General features: G+C 35.9%; 1 protein-coding gene across 1 annotated transcript in view; it reads right to left on the bottom strand.

Moving 5' to 3' along the window:
• The window catches only part of ark2n (arkadia (rnf111) N-terminal like PKA signaling regulator 2n), a 36,451-nt gene that overhangs the window by 5,269 nt on the left and 8,336 nt on the right, over positions 1 to 22,846 (bottom strand). The window contains exons 3-4 of the mRNA XM_073824572.1: positions 5,592 to 5,669; positions 2,004 to 2,088 (exon numbers count right to left, since the gene is read on the bottom strand). Coding sequence (XP_073680673.1) covers positions 2,004 to 2,088; positions 5,592 to 5,669 — 163 coding nt within the window. The remainder of the gene's footprint in view (positions 1 to 2,003; positions 2,089 to 5,591; positions 5,670 to 22,846) is intronic.

The raw sequence follows: 22,846 nt of genomic DNA, 5'->3' as shown, positions 1-22,846 counted from the left end.
ATTTCAAGTAAGTAAATCTTGATTTAAGGATGTTTGGATATTTGTATTGGAAAACAACAAAAAAACTGTAACTTATAGTCAATTGAATGCATCCTTATTGAATAAAAATAGTATAGCAGAATTTTAGAATGATTTCTGAACTATCATGTGATACTGAAGACTGGAGTAGAGCTGAAAATTCAGCTTTGGTCTACAGGAATAAATGACATTTTACAATATATATATATATATATATATATAGAAGATAATTATTTTAAATAGTAATATTATTTCACCCTATTACTGATTTTACTGTATTTTTTATCAAATAAAAGCTGCCTTAAAGAGCATTAGAGACTCTCTTAAAAAAACAAACAAACAAACAAAAAAAACAGTACTTGCTTGTTCACGGCTAAATATAAACTATTGATTTTGGAGTAAAATATAACCAGTTTTTGTGAGATTCACCTGTTTACATTTAGCATTTATTTCTATAAGAAAGCCCCATATTTTATTTTTAGGATGACCTGACTTTATCATGGGAGGTCACTTTTAAAGTCATAATTTTGTTCAGTTTCTCAGAAAACAAGATTTCATATCTTCATTTTGTATCTCAAGTAAATCATAGGGGTTTAGATAATTGTCTTGGAAAACAAGAAAAAAAAGCTAAGATATTTATTTTTTGCAGTGCATGTAACATTTAATGCCATGGCTTTGTAAAATGAAGACTGTCTGATCTGTTTTAATACATTTTAAGACCTGCAAAAACCCTGTAAATGCTGCCAAATTTTCGCTGTTAGTTGATGATACCCAATGTATTATAAACTAACAAATGCTAATAAATTGATTCCTATTGTAAAGTACTAAAATAAAAATAAATCCTATTTAATTTCAACTGAAATCACTTATATTAAAAATGCCTTTGGAAGGGTTACTTTAAAATCATAACATTATACAATAATGCAAAGAGCACATATACAAATGGCTAGAATAAAATCATTCCAATTAGCTGACAGTTTTGTTTTGTTGCATATACAGTCATGCCTGAAATTATTCATACCCCTGGCGAATTCTGACTTAGTTACTTTTATTAGACCAGCAAGGTTTTTTTTTTTTTTTTTTTTTTACCGGAAATGACACGGGCTTGTGGCATGTCCAAAATTATTCATACCCTTTTCAAACTGTCACAGTCTATGGGGAAATCCAAAGTTCTATACCATTCCAAATAGTCCAAGCTGTTCTAAAGCATCCTAATTATATGCAGTTGAAGAAGTCAAATGTTCAAATGTATATACACCTTGCAGAATCTGCAAAAGTTAACTATTTTACCAAAATAAGAGGGATCATACAAAATGCATGTTATTTATTTTTTTATTTGGTACTGACCTGAATAAGACATCTTAATACTGTGTTGTTAATTGAATGATCCACAGCTGTTTTTTTTTTTTTTTGGTTTAGTTCACGGGTCCCTTGTCTGTCCTAAACAGTTAAACTGCCGCTGTTTTTCAGCTCCCAAAACTCCTTCAATTCTTTGGTTTTTCAGCATTTTTTTGTATTTGAACCCTTTCCACCAATGACTGTATGATTTTGAGATCCACCTTTCCACACTGCGGACAACTGAGAGACTCATACATAACTATTACAGAAGGTTTAAACACCCAATGATGCTTTAGAAGGAAAAACAATGCACTGAGAGCCAAGGGTTCTTATTTTGCCTAAATTATCTTTTTATTTTTTTATTTAGTACTGCCCTTCAGAAGCTACAGAAGATACATGTTTCCCAGAAGACAAAATTAAATGTGCCCTGATCTTCAAATTCAAAAAGTTTTCACCCCGAGCTCTTAATGCATTGTGGTTCCTTCTGAAGCATCAGTTCGCATTTGATGTTTACATGTAGTTAAACTGCCATTTTACAATTTTTGCAAATTATTGTTTAGGACCAAAATATGATGTACAAGTTATTGCTTAACTATTTAGCATATGAATACTACTAAATGACCGCTAATTGATGAGGATCGTCTCACCTGGCGTTCTCTTGAACTCCAACAATCTCCACTTCACTGTCTGTGGACGCCAGACTCACCTGAGATGGCTGGACTTCTACTGCACCTACAGAAAAAAACACTGCATTCAGCAAATCTAGGAAAAATAACTTTCATTTCAACATTTACTGCCTTTCTCAGAATGAAGTATGAGAGAAAATGATGCAACAGCAGGAATTAAAAACATATACACAAAAACAAAACACAAACGTCCAAACAGCACCTGTCAAACTGTCTATATTTCACTACGGAACAGAAAATAACCTGTGGTTGAGGCCAGAACAAATTAATCTCAGTAAATGTGAGGTAAATCAGTGAGGAAATAATGGCTGCATCACAATTGTGACCCTGGACCACAAAACCAGTCATAAGGTTAAATTTGACAAAACTGAGATGTATAGATATATGAAAGTTCAATAAATAAGCTTTCTGTTGATGTATAGTTTGTTAGGATAGGACAATATTTGGCCGAGATACATCTATTTAAAAATCTGCAATCTAAGGGTGCAAAAAAAATCAAAATACTGAGAAAATCACCTTTAAAGTTGTCCAAATTAAGTTCTTAACAATGCATATTACTAATCAAAAATTACATTTTGTTAGGTTTACAGTAGGAATTTTACAAAAAATCTTAATCTAACATGATCTTTACTTAATTTCCTAGATTTTTGACATAAAAGAAAATTTAATAATTTTGACCCATACAATGTATTTTTGGCTATTGCTACAAATATACCCCAGCGACTTAAGACTGGTTTTGTGGTCCAGGGTCACAATTTGCACACTAAACGTGCTCAAACACACCATTTAAATGACAAAACATGACTGGTTGTAGCACTAATTAAGGTGCTGTATTGAGGCCTGACTGAGTTTGCAAAAAGTCCTTTTGTTCATAATTAAAGTTCAGTCTGTTGATTAAAGGTGCCACAGAATGAAAAACTTTTTTTCCTTTGGCATAGCTAAATAATAACAGTTCTGTCCATGGACATGCCATACCATGAGTCGTAAACACCATCGTTTCCTCCTCCTTATATAAATCTGGTGTTTGCAAAAGACCACCGAAAAATAGGCCAATCCTAACATAACAGTGACTATGACGTAAAGTCTCGCAATCATTAATAGTTATGCCCTCAAGTTCTGCAGGTAGGCTATTTTGAAAAAACAAAGTGAGGACAACAGCGAAAATGGAAGATAATGGGAATAAATGTTATGTTCCAGGTTGTGCAGGAGATGTTAAGTGCAGGGATGGTTGGTGTCTGTAACTTACTCAGAAAGGCAAGGAAAACAAATAAGATGCTCTAATTGATTAAGGCGAGACACTAAAGGGACACGGTTAGCTTTTTGCCAGCGGTAGTCTGTTACATTGCAGCACATGAGATTTCACTTGCCAGATAAACAGAGTAAGGAGAGATGACTGCGCAGATGATGGCGAATGATTTACAGATCCTAAGCATCACTGACAAGCATCTAAACTTGTCAAATATGTGGTAAGTACTGCCGCTGTAGTATAGCTTTACACAGAGCACGGTAATTGCAAATCAAAAGTGAAAGTAAAATGACTGTGCATTTAGATCGGCAGTTTCAATGACCCGCATATTAATAGTGGCTCGGGCTCCTTGATGAAATGTACAGGTCCTTCTCAAAAAATTAGCATATTGTGATAAAGTTCATTATTTTCTGTAATGTACTGATAAACATTAGACTTTCATATATTTTATGATTCATTACACACAACTGAAGTAGTTCAAGCCTTTTATTGTTTCAATATTGATGATTTTGGCATACAGCTCATGAAAACCCAAAATTCCTATCTCAAAAAGTTAGCATATTTCATCCGACCAATAAAAGAAAAGTGTTTTTAATACAAAAAAGGTCAACCTTCAAATAATTATGTTCAGTTATGCACTCAATACTTGGTCGGGAATCCTTTTGCAGAAATGACTGCTTCAATGCGGCGTGGCATGGAGGCAATCAGCCTGTGGCACTGCTGAGGTGTTATGGAGGCCCAGGATGCTTCGATAGCGGCCTTAAGCTCATCCAGAGTGTTGGGTCTTGCGTCTCTCAACTTTCTCTTCACAATATCCCACAGATTCTCTATGGGGTTCAGGTCAGGAGAGTTGGCAGGCCAATTGAGCACAGTAATACCATGGTCAGTAAACCATTTACCAGTGGTTTTGGCACTGTGAGCAGGTGCCAGGTCGTGCTGAAAAATGAAATCTTCATATCCATAAAGCTTTTCAGCAGATGGAAGCATGAAGTGCTCCAAAATCTCCTGATAGCTAGCTGCATTGACCCTGCCCTTGATAAAACACAGTGGACCAACACCAGCAGCTGACATGGCACCCCAGACCATCACTGACTGTGGGTACTTGACACTGGTCTTCAGGCATTTTGGCATTTCCCTCTCCCCAGTCTTCCTCCAGACTCTGGCACCTTGATTTCCGAATGACATGCAAAATTTGCTTTCATCCGAAAAAAGTACTTTGGACCACTGAGCAACAGTCCAGTGCTGCTTCTCTGTAGCCCAGGTCAGACGCTTCTGCCGCTGTTTCTGGTTCAAAAGTGGCTTGACCTGGGGATGTTTCTACTCCAGACTCAGTCCACTGCTTCCGCAGGTCCCCCAAGGTCTGGAATCGGTCCTTCTCCACAATCTTCCTCAGGGTCCGGTCACCTCTTCTCGTTGTGCAGCGTTTTCTGCCACACTTTTTCCTTCCCACAGACTTCCCACTGAGGTGCCTTGATACAGCACTCTGGGAACAGCCTATTCGTTCAGAAATTTCTTTCTGCGTCTTACCCTCTTGCTTGAGGGTGTCAATGATGGCCTTCTGGACAGCAGTCAGGTCGGCAGTCTTACCCATGATTGCGGTTTTGAGTAATGAACCAGGCTGGGAGTTTTTAAAAGCCTCAGGAATCTTTTGCAGGTGTTTAGAGTTAATTAGTTGATTCAGATGATTAGGTTAATAGCTCGTTTAGAGAACCTTTTCATGATATGCTAATTTTTTGAGATAGGAATTTTGGGTTTTCATGAGCTGTATGCCAAAATCATCAATATTAAAACAATAAAAGGCTTGAACTACTTCAGTTGTGTGTAATGAATCTAAAATATATGAAAGTCTAATGTTTATCAGTACATTACAGAAAATAATGAACTTTATCACAATATGCTCATTTTTTGAGAAGGACCTGTATTTACCTCCATGTGCGAGCTACTGAAATGAGCCACTCTGTGAAACAGCCAATCAGAGCAGAGCTCATCATTATTATTCATGAACCTTCCAAATAAGGTAATAACAGACCATTTCATGTAGATATGAGAGAACAATTTAAAATATTGTATCAATGCATTCTATGGCACCTTTAAAACTTCAAATTCATGAAATCACATCCTCAATAACAAATCTACTGTAAATGCTTTGTCCTTTTGTCAACAAAAGGTCTAGATGTATGTACTGATGAACATTTTTGAGAGTTTGCCAATCTAATATTAGCATGTAAACTGGGACGCAACCATTGTGTACGAGTTTAGAGTGAAACTACCATCCTTGAGATTGAGTAACAGTAGAAACGAACCTGAGAGCGACTGTGACTGCTGTTCCTGTTCGGAGTGAGTGTCTGAAATATCATAGTGTCCAATCACTGCAGGACCCACTGCAACACACACACACGCTGTTCAGAAGATTGGCCACCATATCTGTATGTCCATAATTCTGCTGTGACATTTTAGTTTTTAAAGGCCTAATTAGTTTCATTTGAAAATCTATCTATATCTCCAAAAACTGCATTAAAGATTACAGTGAAACAATGAATATTTTGCTTACAGGTTTAAACTGTTTTTTTAGCATGCTGTCGATTACCACAGATCATTTTACTATTCACTAAATAAAAGTAGGGAAAATTTTGGCCGAAAATGGCCCAAAAGTGCATTTTCGGTTTTCGCCCGAAAGACTTTTATCACCGAAACAACACGAAATGAATAATATTGCACTTTTTTGGTATTTTTTCCCTTACCACTTGGAGTTCATAGTCAAATATGACCAAAAATAGGTTATACATTTATTTTTATGCTATATTATTACCAAATACTGGATATACCAACTTTTTTTGGGTAGTTTTTTTAACTGATTATGCACATCAGTTTTTGAGTGAATATTGACAAAAAGATCCACAAATAATGCTGAAGGAGTGGAAGTCGGAAGACATCATGGCCTTTTTACAAATTAATATCCTTATTAATTCTTACGCATTTTTAGTAGATGATCTAGCTCATAAATCTGTGTTTAACTCCTAATATAATTTGTTGTGTAATATTAGTAGTGGCTAGAAAGATGTCTTAATAGAAAATCACATGATGTTAGAATAAATTGTGCTCTGAATGAGATTTGTGCTTGTTGAAGTTTCTCTTTTCTCAGACACCCGAGGTCACACCTCAGGAGGTCAGGATGACCCTCCTGATTACGTGAGCAGTTGTGACCAAGACATCTGTGATCGGGACATCTATAACATGTGTTCTTGATAACTGATCAAATGCAAATCCCTTAGACTTGTATTAGTGAATTCTCAGGGTTAAGTGATTTCTCAGTCCTCGGGCACGGACAGAACGACAGCGCGCAAGTGAGTACTTAAATACTGTATGTTAATAGGCAATTGTTGCGTTTGCTACTGCTAGATAAGACGTTCTTGCTTATATCTATTTTATACTTCTGTAGTTATCTATATCTCTGCCTATATATATATATATATATATATATATATATATATATATATATATATATATATATATATATATATATATATATCCATATGTATATGTAGACTTGGATTAATTCGTTGGTGATAGTACATTTTTACGCGGGTCTAGACGGACTGTTGTAGTTTGTTTACATAGATATTGTATTTATCTGGATTAATTCAACTGTATTTACATTAAATTACTCTCAGAAAGCAGTTATTCGTTCTGGTGCTTTGTATTGCTAGCATTTTTTGGTGTTAAAGTATAGTTTTGATTGCACTTAATCAAATTCGACTACTGAGCCACGGCCAAGGGAAGCTTTTGTTCTCACGTGGTTCCCTTTCCTGAGCGCGCTTAGATGTGCTAAGTGCGTTCAATCTTAGTTTCGATTTGAGCCATTTGAGCCATTTGCGTACGATCTATTTGGGCTGACTCAGCAGAGGGGGAGTACCCAGCTGTCTTCACTGAACAGTCATTTGGTGGTGTATTTAACTGCATCATAGCAGCTGACGCTGAAGCGTCAGCGGAAGCGTTCAGCCTCCTCGTGTGAAGACCGACAAGGGTAAAGACAGCGACTTGTCCTGCGCGACTTAGCCGAGCAACGCAGCCGACAACGCACTTCGGTATTCTTTTCCTTCATCTCACTCCTTCTTCTGCCCTCCTCTATCATGTGTTTCCAATTCATTCCGGTGCACTCTACACATCGCGCTAACATCAAACGCACACGTCGACGCAATCTTTCTAATCTGCATCCTATTCACACCTCTTCCACTGAAACTTTCTCTTTGACTGTTGGCCTCTGGAACTGTCAGTCAGCTGTCAACAAATCTGACTTCATTTCTGCCTTTTCTTTGCAATCTGGCCTGAGCATCCTAGGTTTGACTGAGACCTGGATTCGTCCAGAAAACTCAGCAACCCCAGCCGCTCTGTCTAATAACTTTTCCTTCTCCCACACCCCTCGTTACACTGGAAAGGGCGGCGGTACTGGACTGCTCATTTCTAACAACTGGAAATACTCAACCCATTCTCCTCTTGGCAATTATAACTCATTCGAATGTCATTCAGTGACTATAACAACTCCCATCAAACTCCATGTTGTAGTAATTTATCGTCCTCCTACTCAACTTGGCATTTTCCTAGAAGAGCTGGATGTGCTACTATCCTCATTTCCAGAGGATGGCACCCCATTTCTAGTCTTTGGAGACTTTAACATTCACCCTGACAAACCCTATGCGACTGACTTCCATACACTCCTAGCTTCATTTGATCTCAAACGCACTATCACTACACACACTCATAAATCTGGAAACCAACTTGATCTCATTTATACACGTAACTGTACTACAGATAACATAGCAGTCAAACCCTTACACATCTCTGACCACTTCTTCATTACATTCGACCTACATCAAGTTACCTGTGCACCACCAACCCCTCTACCTGTTACTTTTAGACGAAACCTACGCTCTCTCTCAACTTCCCGCCTTTCGTCTTTAGTATCCTCCTCTCTTCCCTCTCAAACCCACTTCTCATCCCTGGATACTAATACAGCAACGGACACCCTGTGCTCGACTCTCACGACTTGTCTAGATGATATCTGCCCTCTCTCCTCCAGGCCAGCACGGGCTGCTCCCTCAAACCCTTGGTTATCCGAGGTTCTTCGTGAGCAGCGCTCCAAACTTAGGGCAGCTGAGAGGAAATGGCACAAATCTAAGGATCCGTCTGACTTGAGTATGTATCAGTCTCTGCTGTCATCATTCTCTACCCAAGTCCACACTGCCAAATCTTCATACTTCCACAATAAGATCAACAATGCTCCAGACACACGAAGCCTCTTCAAAACTTTCAATTCACTGCTTTGCCCCCCTCCACCACCTCCCACCACTACTATAACAGCTGAGGACTTCGCCACATTCTTCACAGACAAAACTGCATCTATCAGCAATCAGTTCTCAGCTCCACACATACAGGAACTAAAATTGATCTCACCCGCATCTGGAACTCCCCTCTTCTCCTTCAGTCCCCACTCTGAGGCTGAAGTTAGCAAACTTCTCCTCTCCAGCCATCCGACGACATGTCCTTTAGATCCTATCCCCTCGCACTTTCTCCAAGAAATCGCTCCCACAATCCTACCGGCGCTCACACACATCATCAACTCATCTCTTCTCACAGGCACCTTCCCTACTACATTTAAGCAGGCCCGGGTAACCCCACTGCTCAAAAAACCCACTCTAAACACTTCACTTGTAGACAACTACAGACCTGTCTCTCTCCTTCCATTCATAGCAAAAACGCTGGAACGAGCTGTTTTCAACCAGCTATCTTCATTTCTTGTGCAGAACAATCTATTGGATACCAACCAGTCAGGCTTCAGGAGTGGCCATTCAACTGAGACTGCTCTACTGTCTGTCACTGAAGCCTTACGGATTGCAAAAGCTGATTCCAAATCATCGGTTCTCATTTTGCTGGACCTATCTGCTGCTTTCGACACAGTGAATCATCAGATCCTTTTGTCCACCCTCTCATCGCTGGGCATCACAGGAACTTCACTTCACTGGTTCAAATCCTACCTCACTGATAGGTCTTTCAGGGTGGCCTGGGGTGGTGAGGTATCCAAAACTCAACAACTGGTTACTGGGGTTCCTCAGGGATCAGTTCTTGGACCCCTCCTCTTCTCCATATACACTACATCTCTAGGCCCCATCATACAAGCACATGGCTTCTCCTACCATTGCTATGCTGATGACACACAGCTCTATCTCTCATTCAAACCAGATGATCCATCGGTAGCTGCACGAATCTCAGGCTGCCTGGCGGATATCTCTGCATGGATGAAGGAACACCATCTCCAACTCAATCTAGCAAAGACTGAGCTCCTTGTTTTCCCTGCCACGCCGACTCTACAACATGACTTCTCAATCCAGTTAGGTTCATCAACAGTTACCCCTTCAATTTCAGCCAGAAATCTTGGTGTAATGTTTGATGACCAATTGACTTTTAAAGACCACATAGCTAAAACTGCTCGATCTTGCAGGTTTGCACTGCACAACATCAGAAAGATCAGGCCCTTCCTAACAGAGCACGCTGCACAACTCCTCGTCCAGGCCCTGGTCATTTCCAGGCTGGACTACTGCAATGCTCTACTAGCTGGTCTTCCAGCATGTACAATCAGGCCTCTACAAATGATTCAGAATGCAGCAGCACGCCTGGTCTTCAATGAACCAAAAAAGGCCCATGTCACACCTCTCTTCATATCCCTTCACTGGCTACCAGTGGCGGCTCGCATTAAGTTCAAGACACTGATGCTGGCATATAGGACAGCCACCGGCTCATCACCTGCATACCTACGTTCACTACTACGAGTTTACACTCCCTCTAGATCTCTGAGATCCTCTAATGAAAGACGCCTCGTTGTACCACCACAGAGAGGCATGAAATCACTTTCCAGAACATTCTCGTTCAATAGTCCTGCCTGGTGGAATGACCTTCCCTCCCATATCCGGAATGCACATTCCCTAACTGCCTTCAAGCGACTTCTGAAAACCCATCTCTTTCGACAATATTTGACTCAATAATAAAAAAAAAAAAAAAAAAAAAAAAAAAAAAAACCTTCTCTCTTTTCTTGATCTTCCCTTTCTATCCAGTACTTATCCAACAATGCCGATATATGGTATTTTTGAGCACTTCCTAGGTTGACCTGCCTCCTTAGGACGAATCACTTGTTGCATCCCCAATTGTAAGTCGCTTTGGATAAAAGCGTCTGCTAAATGAATAAATGTAAATGTAAATGTAGTGAAATCCTGTTGATTTGGTTCTATTTTTCTAAGTGGCTAACTGTTAAGTGTGCGTGTATCAAGCCACACTGATAAAGAGTCTTGCCTGGCTAGGCAACCTTGACGATAGATAAGACCTCTGTGTGTGACTTTATGTGTGTGTTGAATATTTTCACACTTATCTAGGTTCTGGACCAATCCGGATCTTCCTAATCTATGTATTGACGTAATTAGCAACCTCTGTTAGAGTATAATTACTGGTGTTTTGAATATGTACGCAGAGCGGCCTACGAACTCCATCGAGAGTGTTGAAGCTGACTTCTGCTGATGAAACTGCAAACTATTTTCTTCAGTAAACATGACTTCGATTGATTGAATCTTTGACTCCTGGTTTTTTTGTTCATCATATCTGGTCCTTGGGTTTTTACTGTAAAATTCCCCTTACAATGCCTTTTTACACTATAAATATTTTTACATTAAATGCACAACAGAAGTTATCTGATCTATATCTTATCTTCTGCACAAAGATGATATTTTGAATAATGCTGATTTTCCATAGTTTTTTTTTATCCATACTATTGAAGTCAATGGCTACCGTCAACTGTTTGGTTACCAACATTTTTCAAAATATCGTCTTTTGCAATTAACAGAAGATATCTTGAATAATGCTGACGGTACCCATTGATTTCCATAGTATTTTCCCAATATCATTGAAGTCAATGGCTACCGTCAACTGTTTGGTTACCAACATTCTTCAAAATATCGTCTTTTGCAATTAACAGAAGATATCTTGAATAATGCTGACGGTACCCATTGATTTCCATAGTATTTTCCCAATATCATTGAAGTCAATTACTGACAATAACTGTTTGGTTATGTTTGGTAATTATGAGAAAATTAATTTCAGGTGAATAATTTCTTTAATGTTATCACACTGAACTAAAATTTACTTACTTCCCAAAAAATGCATAATATTGTACTTTTTCTGTATTTTTTCCCCCAACCATGTTACATTTCACAGTGTTCACAGTCAAATAAGACCCAAAAATAGGTTACAAGTTTATTTTTATGCTATATTATTAACAAATACTAGATATACCAACTTGTTTTATTTCAATTACTACTGGTTTTGTATGTCTTTTTTTGAACTGATTGATTATGCACATCAGTTTTTGAGTGAATATTGACAAAATGATCCACAAATAATGCCTTTTTTCAATAAAAAACATTTTTACACTTAAAGCTCAACAGAAGTTTAGAATGCTGACGGTACCCATTGATGTCCACAGTATTTTTTCCATACTATGGAAGGCAATGACTACTGTCAACTGTTTGGTTAATTATGAGAAAATTAATTTTAGATTAAATATTTCTTTAATGCCATCACACTGGACTAAGACTTACTGACTTTGTTCACACAACTTCCCCAAAAAAGTGCATAATATTGTACTTTCTCTGTGTTTTGTCCCCACCACGTCACACCTGTGGTGTTCACAGTCAAATATGACCACAAAATAGATAATACTTTTATTTTTATGCAATATTATGCATGTCTTTTTTGAACTGATTGGTTATGCACATTAGTTTGATTGATAAATGATCCACAAACAATGATTTTTTTTTCACTAAAAAACATTTTTACATTAACTGCAAAACAGAAGTTTAGAATGCTGACGGTACCCAATGACTTCCATACTATGGAAGTCAATGGCTACCGCAACTGTTTGGTTACCAGCATTCTTAAAAATATTTTATTTTGTGATCAGCAAAAAAAAAAAGAAAGAAAAGAAAACAACAACAAAAACAACTTTTTCTCCAATTAATAAATGTCTTTTTTGAACTGACTGATTATGCACATCAGTTTTTGAGTGAATATTAAGAAAATGATCCACAAATAATGCCTTTTTTCACTAAAAAACATTTATACATTAAATGCACAACAGATGTTTAGAAAGCTAATGGTACCCATTGACTTCCATTGTGTTTCTTCCATACTATGGCAATGGCTACCATCAACTGTTTGGTTAATTATAAGAAATCTGAATTTTAGGTTAATTATTTCTTTTATGTTATCACACTTTGCTCACACAACTTTCCCAAAAAAAGAAAAATATTGTACTTTTTTGGTATTTTTCCCCTTCCATGTTATACTTGTCACTTGGTGTTCACAATTCAAATGAGACCAAAAAAAATAGGTTATACGTTTATTTTTATGCTATATCGAGAAAAACTGGCCTTTTCTCCAATTAGTACAGGTTTTGCGTGTCTTTTTTGAACTGATTGATTATGCACATCAGTTTGAGTAAATACTGACAAAATGATTCACAGATAATGTTTTTTTTTTTTCACTAAAAGACATTTTAAAATCCCATTTAATTTCGTATATTCAACAAAAATGCATCAGGACTTTATTTTATCCATCTTTAAAAATAATGTGCACTGATAAATTAATTATTGTCAGCTCTTCCTCATTTTCCATAAACCTTTGAACTTGAACTCTAAGTAAAAAAAAAAAAAGATAATATGAAGACTATGAATATAGGCAAGTCAGATAAAACAGGAATGCTGGTAAAATACTAGTATATTTATTTACCAGCCAACGACAGAGCAGATATCACACGTCAATAATGTGTTACATAGACATGAAAACACAAATGAACGTCGCCTGGCACACTTTAACGCTTGGTGAGGCAGTAGTATAGAACATTAAAAATCAATGCAATAACAAAAACAAATATATTTGGAACAAATAAAAAGACATCTATCTCTGGTTACTCGTTTCTTGGTTTCTAACAATTATGTGGAGGCAACTCTGCCCTCCATCTAAAACATTATGACACTAAACTTAGGCAGCCTGGTTATTCTTACACAAAAAAAGACAAAAAAACGTAAACAATCTCCTTCAGACACCTCTATACAGTAAAGCAGAACAGCAAACAGCTTTCAAGTCCTCCTGTAACTACGGTAAACCTTGACTATGAGTGTTTGTGTGTTAGTGTGTAGGAAGCACATGACGGGCGAATCTCAAGAAATCTGGCCAGCTCATATTTCACCCTAAAATCAAAAAGAAATGACATGAAATTATAATTTCGCAATAGAAGTCTGCTTACATGCATATTAATGATTTCGAAATTAAATTAAAAACATCATGAATATAGGGTTCGCTGACTATGTAAACATTAACTTTGGGGTAAAATATGACTCTGACATTTTTATGGAAATCACCCTTAAATAGATACATATAGACAAAAAAAAAAAAAAAAAACGTGACCAATATCTCCTGCTTTAGACATTAGGTCCAGTAGTAGTAGCATGTGCATCTATTAGTGTTTGTGTCTAGGTTAGCATTTAGTATAGAAACCAATGTACAGGCTGTCATTACATTACAGCTCTCTGTTGTCAGCTTATATCATGCATTGTCCGCTCTGGAAGAAGCGATTAAATAAGAACCCAAAAACAATCCACAATGCGAACAAGAGTTCTTTGGTAGACATGCCGGCCCAGATGAAGACACAAAGACACATGGCAGTCGAGGAAAAACTTCATGAAGTCCTTTGTGGAAATAATGTTATTATTCTACAGGCAAGACAAATGATTTGTTAAAATGATTCATCTCCAGGTGAGTGGAAGAAATCAGCTCTCCCAAAGAAATGAGATCGCAAAGGCACTGAGTGTGGAGGGCGGCCCTGAGATGCCAATGTGAAACAATGGACAAATGTTAATTGAAGAAAGACTGATGAAGTTAAAGTAGTGGTTTAAGAAATTTGTGTCGGCATTTATTCATCCTCGTGTCTTTCCAAGCCCATATGAAATTATTATTCCACGGAACGCAAAATCTGAATTCAAGCATGTCCTGGCTTATTTTTACAATGGCGACTAGTCTGTCAACCTCCAAAAATGAGAAAAAAATAAATTAATCTGCATGTGTCACATAATAGGTTTATGCAAGGTCAAAAAAGACCACAACTTAAGTTGTACTTCAATAAAAAAAAAAAAAAAAATGTTTTAGTGATTTAGTTCTAGAGCCAGGGTTATTACAGTTTACTAAAACCAGTATTTTTTCCGTTATGAAAAATAAAGTTTTTTTTCTATTTGAGACTTATTTCATCTAATTACCAAGGAAAGATTATCATTTTACATTAGTTTAACTTGATGTACTAATACAAAAACAACAACAACAACAAAAAAACAGTAGAACTTATACACTCTAATCAACATCTTCTGAAATCATATAACAGGTTTATACAAGAAAAATTAAGTAAAAATTGTTAAAAACTGTTTTTGCTTTTTCTTTTGGCATTTCTAGAGCCAGGGTTATTACAGTTTACTAAAACCAGTATTTTTTCCCATTATGTACAATAAAGGTTTTTTTAATTTGAGATTTATTTAATCAAATTACCAAGGAAAGATTTTATCATTTTATTTTAGTATAATTTGATGTACTAAAACAAAAAACAGTAGAACTTTTGCACTCTACTCAACATCTTCTAAAATCATATAACAGGTTTATACAAGTTCTTTTGGCATTTCTAGAGCCAGGGTTATTAGTTTACTAAAACCAGTATTTTTTCCATGCTATGTACAATAAAGGTTTTGATTGGAGGTTTATTTCATCTAATTGCCAAGGATAGTTTATCATTTAATTTTAACTTGATGTACAAAAAAACCCTAAAAAAAAAATAATAATAATTCACAGAAAACAAAAAACAAACAAAAACAAAAAAAACAGTACAACTAATGCACTCTAATCAACATCATCTGATATAACAGGTTTAATCAAAGAAAAGAAAATTTAAGTAAAATTCTTTAAAACTGTCGTTTTAGTTTTTTCTTTTTTTCCCTGCATTTCATTATAGTTAACTAAAAACATTTTCTGTTATGTAAAAGTCTGTCTAGACTAGGTTTGTCAACCACAGAAAAAGACCAAAATTTAAGTCATAATTAGATAGAAGAAAAAAAATGTTTTTGGCATTTCAAGAGTCAGGGTCATTATAGTTAACTAAAACAATGTTTTTTTTTTCCGTTATGTAAAATAAAGTTTTTATTTTATTTTAGTTCATTTGTAGTTTATTTCATCTAATTACCAATGATCTTTTTTTTTTTTTTTTTTTTTAAATATCTTTACTTTGGTTTAACTTAATGTACTAAAATAAAAAAAATAAATTCCACAGAAAATAAAAAAACAGGTGAACTTATCCACTATGATCAACATCTTCTGGAATCATATAATAGGTTTAAGCAAGAAAAAAGACCAAAATTGAAGTAATATTAAATTTAAAAAAATCTGTTGTTTTTGTTTTTTTCTTTTAGAATTTCTAGAGCCAGGGTTATTATAGTTAACTAAAACCATTTTCTTATAGTGCACAAGTGCATATGTATGTGTGTGTGTGACAAAAATACTACATAAAAAAAGTGAAATAAAATAAGTTAAAAAATAAAAGTGAACTGAAATAGACATAATTTTGATTTTGCTTAACATTAACTAAAAAAAAAAGAAAAAGAAAAACATGTAAACTTAAAATATTGTACATGTAAAACAAAGCTACTAAAACAGACAAAAACTAAAGTTAACAAAGTATAAAAATAAAACCAGCTGGTAAAATTGTATGGCACTATAACGTTACTAAAATAATTTTTTGTTCGCTGTCATTAATTTGTCACAAAATTCACATATTGTGTTGGATGCTAGAAAGCCAAATGGGTTCGGAAAGGCATGAGGATGAGTAAAAGTTTAACTTATAGGAAAACTGATCATTTTAATAGAGAAAGAGAGTGATGTGGAAGCCAGAATGAAGATGAATTCAATAAGAGAAAAAGAGAAAGTTTGTGCATTGTCCTAAGCCTCCACTTCAGCGGTCGAACAGAGTCAGCACAGCTGTGTTGCTTCAACGTTCTTCAAACGTTCGGTTCAGCCGGCTCTGCGTTTCCATTCAAGCCGGCAGTCTGCGGCGGAGGCACCGTGATGGCACTGAGTCGAGCCATCTGATAAGCGGCCAGCGTTTCCTGTGACTCCGACGATGGCAGGAAAGAGCTAACGTGGCTCCTCCCCTCTTGGTTTTCGCTGGATGAAAGGTCATCGTCCGAGTGCAGGCGGGTCAATCTGTCCATCCAGACGCGAAAGCGCTCCTCGGTCTGTCTCTGCATGGCGGCGAATCGCGTAAGAGCTTCCTCCAAGACTCCGCCCAGGGTTCCGCTGGCCACGCCCATGTCGAGTTGGCCCCGCCCACGCGCTGATGCTCCGGAAGCGTCGGCTCGGCGACGGCCAGCTTAAAGACAGACGGCAGTGCCGAGAGAGAGACGTCAGACACACAGGAAGGCAGAAAGCGGCGGCGTTATTGCGTGCACACCGGCGAGCATGCTGGGGACAATCATGCAGCTCTCGCAGTGCATTCTGGGTACAGTTCACTAAAGACGGCTTACAGATCACACGGTGAGGTAGATACCAGCATTTTAACCAGTGGAACGCCAACCAACCTTCAGGATATTACATGTGAGGAAATGTAACAACTAGAGATGTCTGAAAGACTAGTCAACTACTGCTTGTTAAAGGATTAGTTCACTTTCAGAACCAAAATTTACAGATAATGTACTCAGCCCCTTGTTATCCAAGATGTTCATGTCTTTCTGCAGTTGTAAAGAAATTGTTTTTTGAGGAAAACATTTCAGGATTTCTCTCCATATAATGGACTTCTATGGTGCCCCAGAGTTTGAACTTCCAAAATGCAGCTTCAATTGGCTCTAAACGATCACAGCCGAGGAAAAAGGGTCTTATGTAGCAAAACGATTGGCAAGTTATATAATTTTTAACCTTAAATGCTCATCTTGTTTTGTCTCTGCGTTGCGCATGCGTAGTCTGTGTAATCCGGGTCAATACACTTAGGGTATGTCGAAAAACTCCCATTTTGTTTTCTTCCCCAACTTCAAAATCATCCTACATCGCTGCAGAAGTACCGACCCAGTGTTTACAATGTGAACATACAAAGAAGATCAAACGGCCTTTAAAAAAAAAAAAAAAAGAAAAAAAAAAGAGAGAAAATAAAGGTAAAACAGCATTGTAGGACAATTTTGAAGTTGAAGACGAAAACGAGATGGGGGTTTTTCGACATACCCTAACTGTATTGTAGGGAAAAGTATATAAATTGTCAATTTGTTTCAAAAATAATCAATCGTTTTGCTAGATAAGACCCCTCTTCCTTGGCTGGGATCATTTAGAGCCATTTGAAGCTGTGTTTAAACTGCATTTTGGAAGTTCAAACTTTGGGGCACCATAGAAGTCCACTATATGGAGAGAAATCCTGACATGTTTTCCTTCAAAAACAATTTCTTTACGACTGAAGAAAGAAAGACATGAACATCTTGGATGACAAGGGGATGAGTACATTATCTGTAAGTTTTTGTTCTGAAAGTGAACTAACTAATCCTTTAAGCTTGTTTATAGTTGTATATCACAAAGCGGATATTGTTTGAATTTTATAGATTCCGATTCCGCTTATTGATTCCGATTCTTAATTTCTAGTTTTGATTCCAATAACATAAAAAAAGCTTTCTGTTGCAGCTGAATGAGCAAAAATCAGCAGACTGCAGAAACTTAGGCCTAAGAGGAACTTTTGCCTATGGTTTTAACCAAAAATAAGAATAAATTTCTCAGCAAAAACTAGACTAACAATTTAATGTTTGAAATTTATATTAAAGGAGACGTTCAATTCCAGAACAAAAAGTTACAGATAATTTACTTACTCTCGTCATCCAAGGTGTTCATGTCTTCCTTTCTTCAGTTGTAAAGAAATGTTTTTTAAGGAAAACATTTCAGGATTTTTCTCCATATAATGGACTTCTATGGTGCCCGGAGTTTGAACTTCCTAAATGCAGTTTAAATGCAGCTTCAAAGAGCTCTAAATGATACAAGCCGAGGAAGTCTTATCTAGTGAAACTTTTTTTAGTTTAGTTTATAGACTTTTTAACCTCAAATGCTCATCTTGTCATGCTTTGCCTAAACTTTTTTCTGTTTCAGGACGAAAAACAAGTCGAAAAACTCCCATCTAATTTTTTCCCTCAACTGTAAAATAGTCCTACATCGCTGGTTTATCTTTTTTGTTAAGGATGTTTAATCATCTTTGCATGTTCACTTTGCAAACACTGGGTCGGTACTTCTGCAGCAATATAGAATGAATTTTGAAATTTTTGAAGCAGAGCGCGAAAATAAGATGTGAGTTTTTCGACATACTCTGTCTTGAACTGGAAAAAACAGTTCAGGCAGAGCAAGAGAAGTTGAGAATTTGAGGTTAAACAGTATATAAATATTAAATTAATAATCTTTTCGGTAGATAAGACCCTTCTTCCTCAGCTGGGATCATGTGCAACTGCATTTTGGAAGTTCAAACTCAGGGCACTATACTGCCCTCCAAAGGCAAAGCGCAGTAACTACACATTTGGTTAAAATTGAGTTAAGGCTTAAAATGGACTTTGTGACAACTGTTTTGTCTTGTGGCAAAGTCTCCTGGTTAAATTGTGTCCCGTTTCAGAGAAACAAGAGTTTTTCAACAGAATTTCAATATGTTTGACTAGCTGCTGTAAAAACTATAAAGGCATTTTTCTTAGTTTCAGTGTTGGCGTAGTTACTGCACTCTGCCTTTGGAGGGCAGTATAGAAGTCCACTATATGGAGAAAAATCCTGAAATGTTTTCCTCAAAAAACTATTTCTTTACGACTAAAGAGAGAAAGACATGACGACAAGGGGGTGAGTACATTATCTGTACATTTTTGTTCTGGAAGTGAACTTCTTTAAAAACAAGTAAACCATCAGTAATAAAACAGGAACAAGCAAATAAATTGGCAATAGCAAAATTAAATACAAGTGAACAAATTGAAGGTGCATAAATTTTAAATTAAGTCAACAGTTCAAAAACACAGCATAGTCTTCTTTTTAGAAATAAAACAGACTAATCCTCATTAAAATTACGCAAGATATTCAGTGAAAGATAAACAGTGCCCAAGTTCTTTCCTAAATTTTAAAAATCACATTAAAATGGAACCGTTAAGCGGAATCGAAATGCATGTGTCTTATCGAAAACCATGTTCTAGGAAATTTGGAACCGGTTCCCGATACCCAACCCTATTCTTAATAAAAGCCTTCCTGAAATATAATCAATGAATAAAAAGTCTAATTAACAGGATATTACACAAACCTAATCAAAGAGCTCACGGATTATGCGTAATAACAGGAATTGTTAGTAAAAGCAGATGATGGTAAATAATGGGTGGGATATATATCAGTATACTTGATTAACAGGCAGAAATTTGTGAACTAGTAGAGATTTTGGACTATCATCTTTATCACAGTTACAAGTGATGCTGCTGTGCTACATAGTCACCAAAACACATCTTGTGCACACATTAAGCACTGTGGTTTAAAAACAAGTGATTTTAAGTCGCTAAAGCGCAATCAGAAGTGAAAGAGAACTCATTTTGCAATATGCGCTGTCAGAGAAGATCATAAAGCATGAGAGTATTCAACCAAGTTTTTTGTTGCTTTATATGCCTTGAACAGTTTAATATACAAACTTGCATGTGTCAAAATAGCCATCTTTGCAAGTATCCTCATAAACACAGTAATTTAGGTCTTAAGTAAAAGCAAACAGCTCAGAAAGAAAACACGTGTTACATTATAATGGATCTTGGTAGCTCTTAAAGTGACAGCAGTCTAATATTATTGCTATCTGTCATTCATGTTAATCAAACAACAAAAGAGAAAATCTCTCACTGCTCTTGATTTAATCACTTTTGTATGGGATGTAGGATGTAGCATTTCTTAATTATTTTACTACTGTAGTTTTTGTTTTATTGCTTGTAATTAGTTTCTTATTTTTGTTTAATTGCTGACCATTTACTTGTCTTCAGTGAGCTTGAGGTTTTTTGTAGTATTAGTTTTTTTGTGATATTTAGGGGCCATTTTTTCCGTTTTAATTTTTCTAGATTCCATTTTTTTTTGTTTTAATGGTTGAAAAAAAAAGCACATGTAAATGATTAAAACATGAAACTTGCCCAATTTAACAGGACTTTATTAGAAGTTTAACAAAAACATAATTTTAAGGCCCTATGAAATGTTTTTTCCCCTCAAATTTAGTGTTTTCCAATCATTTTCAATTTGGATTCAATTTGAATGGTTTCATTACATTATAATAAAAAACAACTAATAACAAATACAGTTTTGATACAATCAATTAATTATTTTATTTATTTTTTAGATTTCAGTCACATCGTCCACCCCTAGTGGTGAATGTGTAGAAAAGCAGAGCTTTGATGACAGTTTTAAAAATAGATGAATTTAAAGGTGTAACATGGGGAGAAAACAATTGAAATGTTGCATGTGTTATTGTTAACTAAAACTACGAAAAGCTGAAGCTGAAATAAAACATTATGTAATATAATTAAATACTTAAATATTAAATTAAATAAGTAAATTGGAAATGTTGCCTTGTAAATTAACTGAAAAAAAAAATAAGCTGAAGAAATTAACATTACTAAATGTAAAACTCATATTAATGTTATACAAAAATAAGTAAAATTGACAAAAGCGCATAAAATTACAAAAAAAATCTAAATTAAATTCAAAATGAAAATGAAAACAGAACACAAAATTAATATAAAAACGTAAAATATTAAAATTAGTTGCGATTAATTGATTCAAAAAATGTTTGCACACTATGTGTGTGTACTGTTTATTTATTATGTATATATAAATACACACGTATATTTCAAAAAAGTGTAAACACTTGTATATAATTTATATTATATATAAATAAATATTTTACATATAAATCTAACATTTTTCCGTGTGTATTTAATACACATAATAGATATGCACAGTACAACTAATCGTTTTGCAGCTCATATAAAAAAAAAGAAAGTAGTATTTACTAGCAATAATACTAAAATAACACTACTGAAATGCATTTGCTTTATAAAATAACTGAACAAAACTACCAAAAAGGCCACCTAACTTCATAAATCTGCACAACTAATACAATATAATGCACAATAAAGTTATGACATGGTCCACAAACCATCACATATGCTGAGATTCACCTCCTGCCATGCCAACAATGTGGCCCCAAATAGACAACGCCCCCTGGTGGCCTCATGAGAACAATGCACATCCTAACTATCCTAACTAAGTACTATGCAAAAGAATAAACGAACAAACACATTACAAACACAAACCACAGACAAAAGACACAAAGACAACAGATACTGAGGCAACTGAAAGACAAGACAGAATGAAGAAGATCTTGTGATATACTAAAATGCAAACCTTTCATCCAATACCTGGTATAACTGACCTCCAGTCAAATAGAATTTGCTTTGCATTCATTACAATAATTCATTTTGCTGACCATAAATATACTTGATTATAATTGCCATTTCGTGAATATAGTGTGCTTGAACATTTGTCGGCAGAGAAGCAACAGCTTTAGACACAAAAAAGTGAACTAAATTAGCTGCTGTGCGTTATTTGACCTTGGGTTTTAAAGCTTTTAAACACTAGCCAGAGTTAGTGGTCAGTCTCATAGGTCACTAAAGTCCGCTGTTGTATTCTGATAGCGGAAAAATGTTCCTCACCTGCCGCTTTGCATATGAGGCCATTCAACATGCATGCACAGTAAAACACACCTGACCGCTGCAGGAGATCCGTCATGTGCTGTGATGGGACTGGTGTGTGTGTGATTTGCCTGATCTGTGAGTGTGTGTTTGTTCAACCGTTCCATCATTCAGTCAACATGCACCGAACAATGCATGAGGGAAATGAAACTTCAGAATGGCTTCGCTGCAGGTGCTGGTTTGTTTCAGGACTGGAGGTGGGAATCTTCAGGCACCTCATGATTCAGTTTCGATTCAGAGTCACAATTCTGATTACAAAATGATTCTTGATGCATCACAGTTTTGCCAGCAACAGCAGAGGGGTTGAAAATCTTCAGTGAGATTTTATACTACTTTTGTACATTAATACTTCTATACGTCTGCTCTCATCCACAAACAAAAATTAAAATAAGTCAGTATGATACAATATAACTAAACTTTACACAGCAACCCATACCTTTTTCAATCCGTTTTAAAATAACTAATGTCTACCCAGTAACTAGCACCATATAGATATTTTTTTAAGTCATTAAGTGAAATGGTCAAGTAAGTAATTAGCATTAATATTAATACAAGTAATAATAATAAAACATTTAAAAACACTTAAAAATATATAAATTAATTGGCTGAGAGTTTACTGGCAACAAACAGGGTTTTTAGTCATTAAGTAAGGTAGTCAGATTATT

The sequence above is a fragment of the Garra rufa genome, chromosome 19 (genome assembly GCF_049309525.1).
Source record: "Garra rufa chromosome 19, GarRuf1.0, whole genome shotgun sequence".
Lineage (NCBI taxonomy): Eukaryota > Metazoa > Chordata > Actinopteri > Cypriniformes > Cyprinidae > Garra > Garra rufa.
The sequence above is the reverse complement of the archived record's forward strand: the minus strand, read 5'-3'. Positions and strand labels throughout refer to the sequence as shown.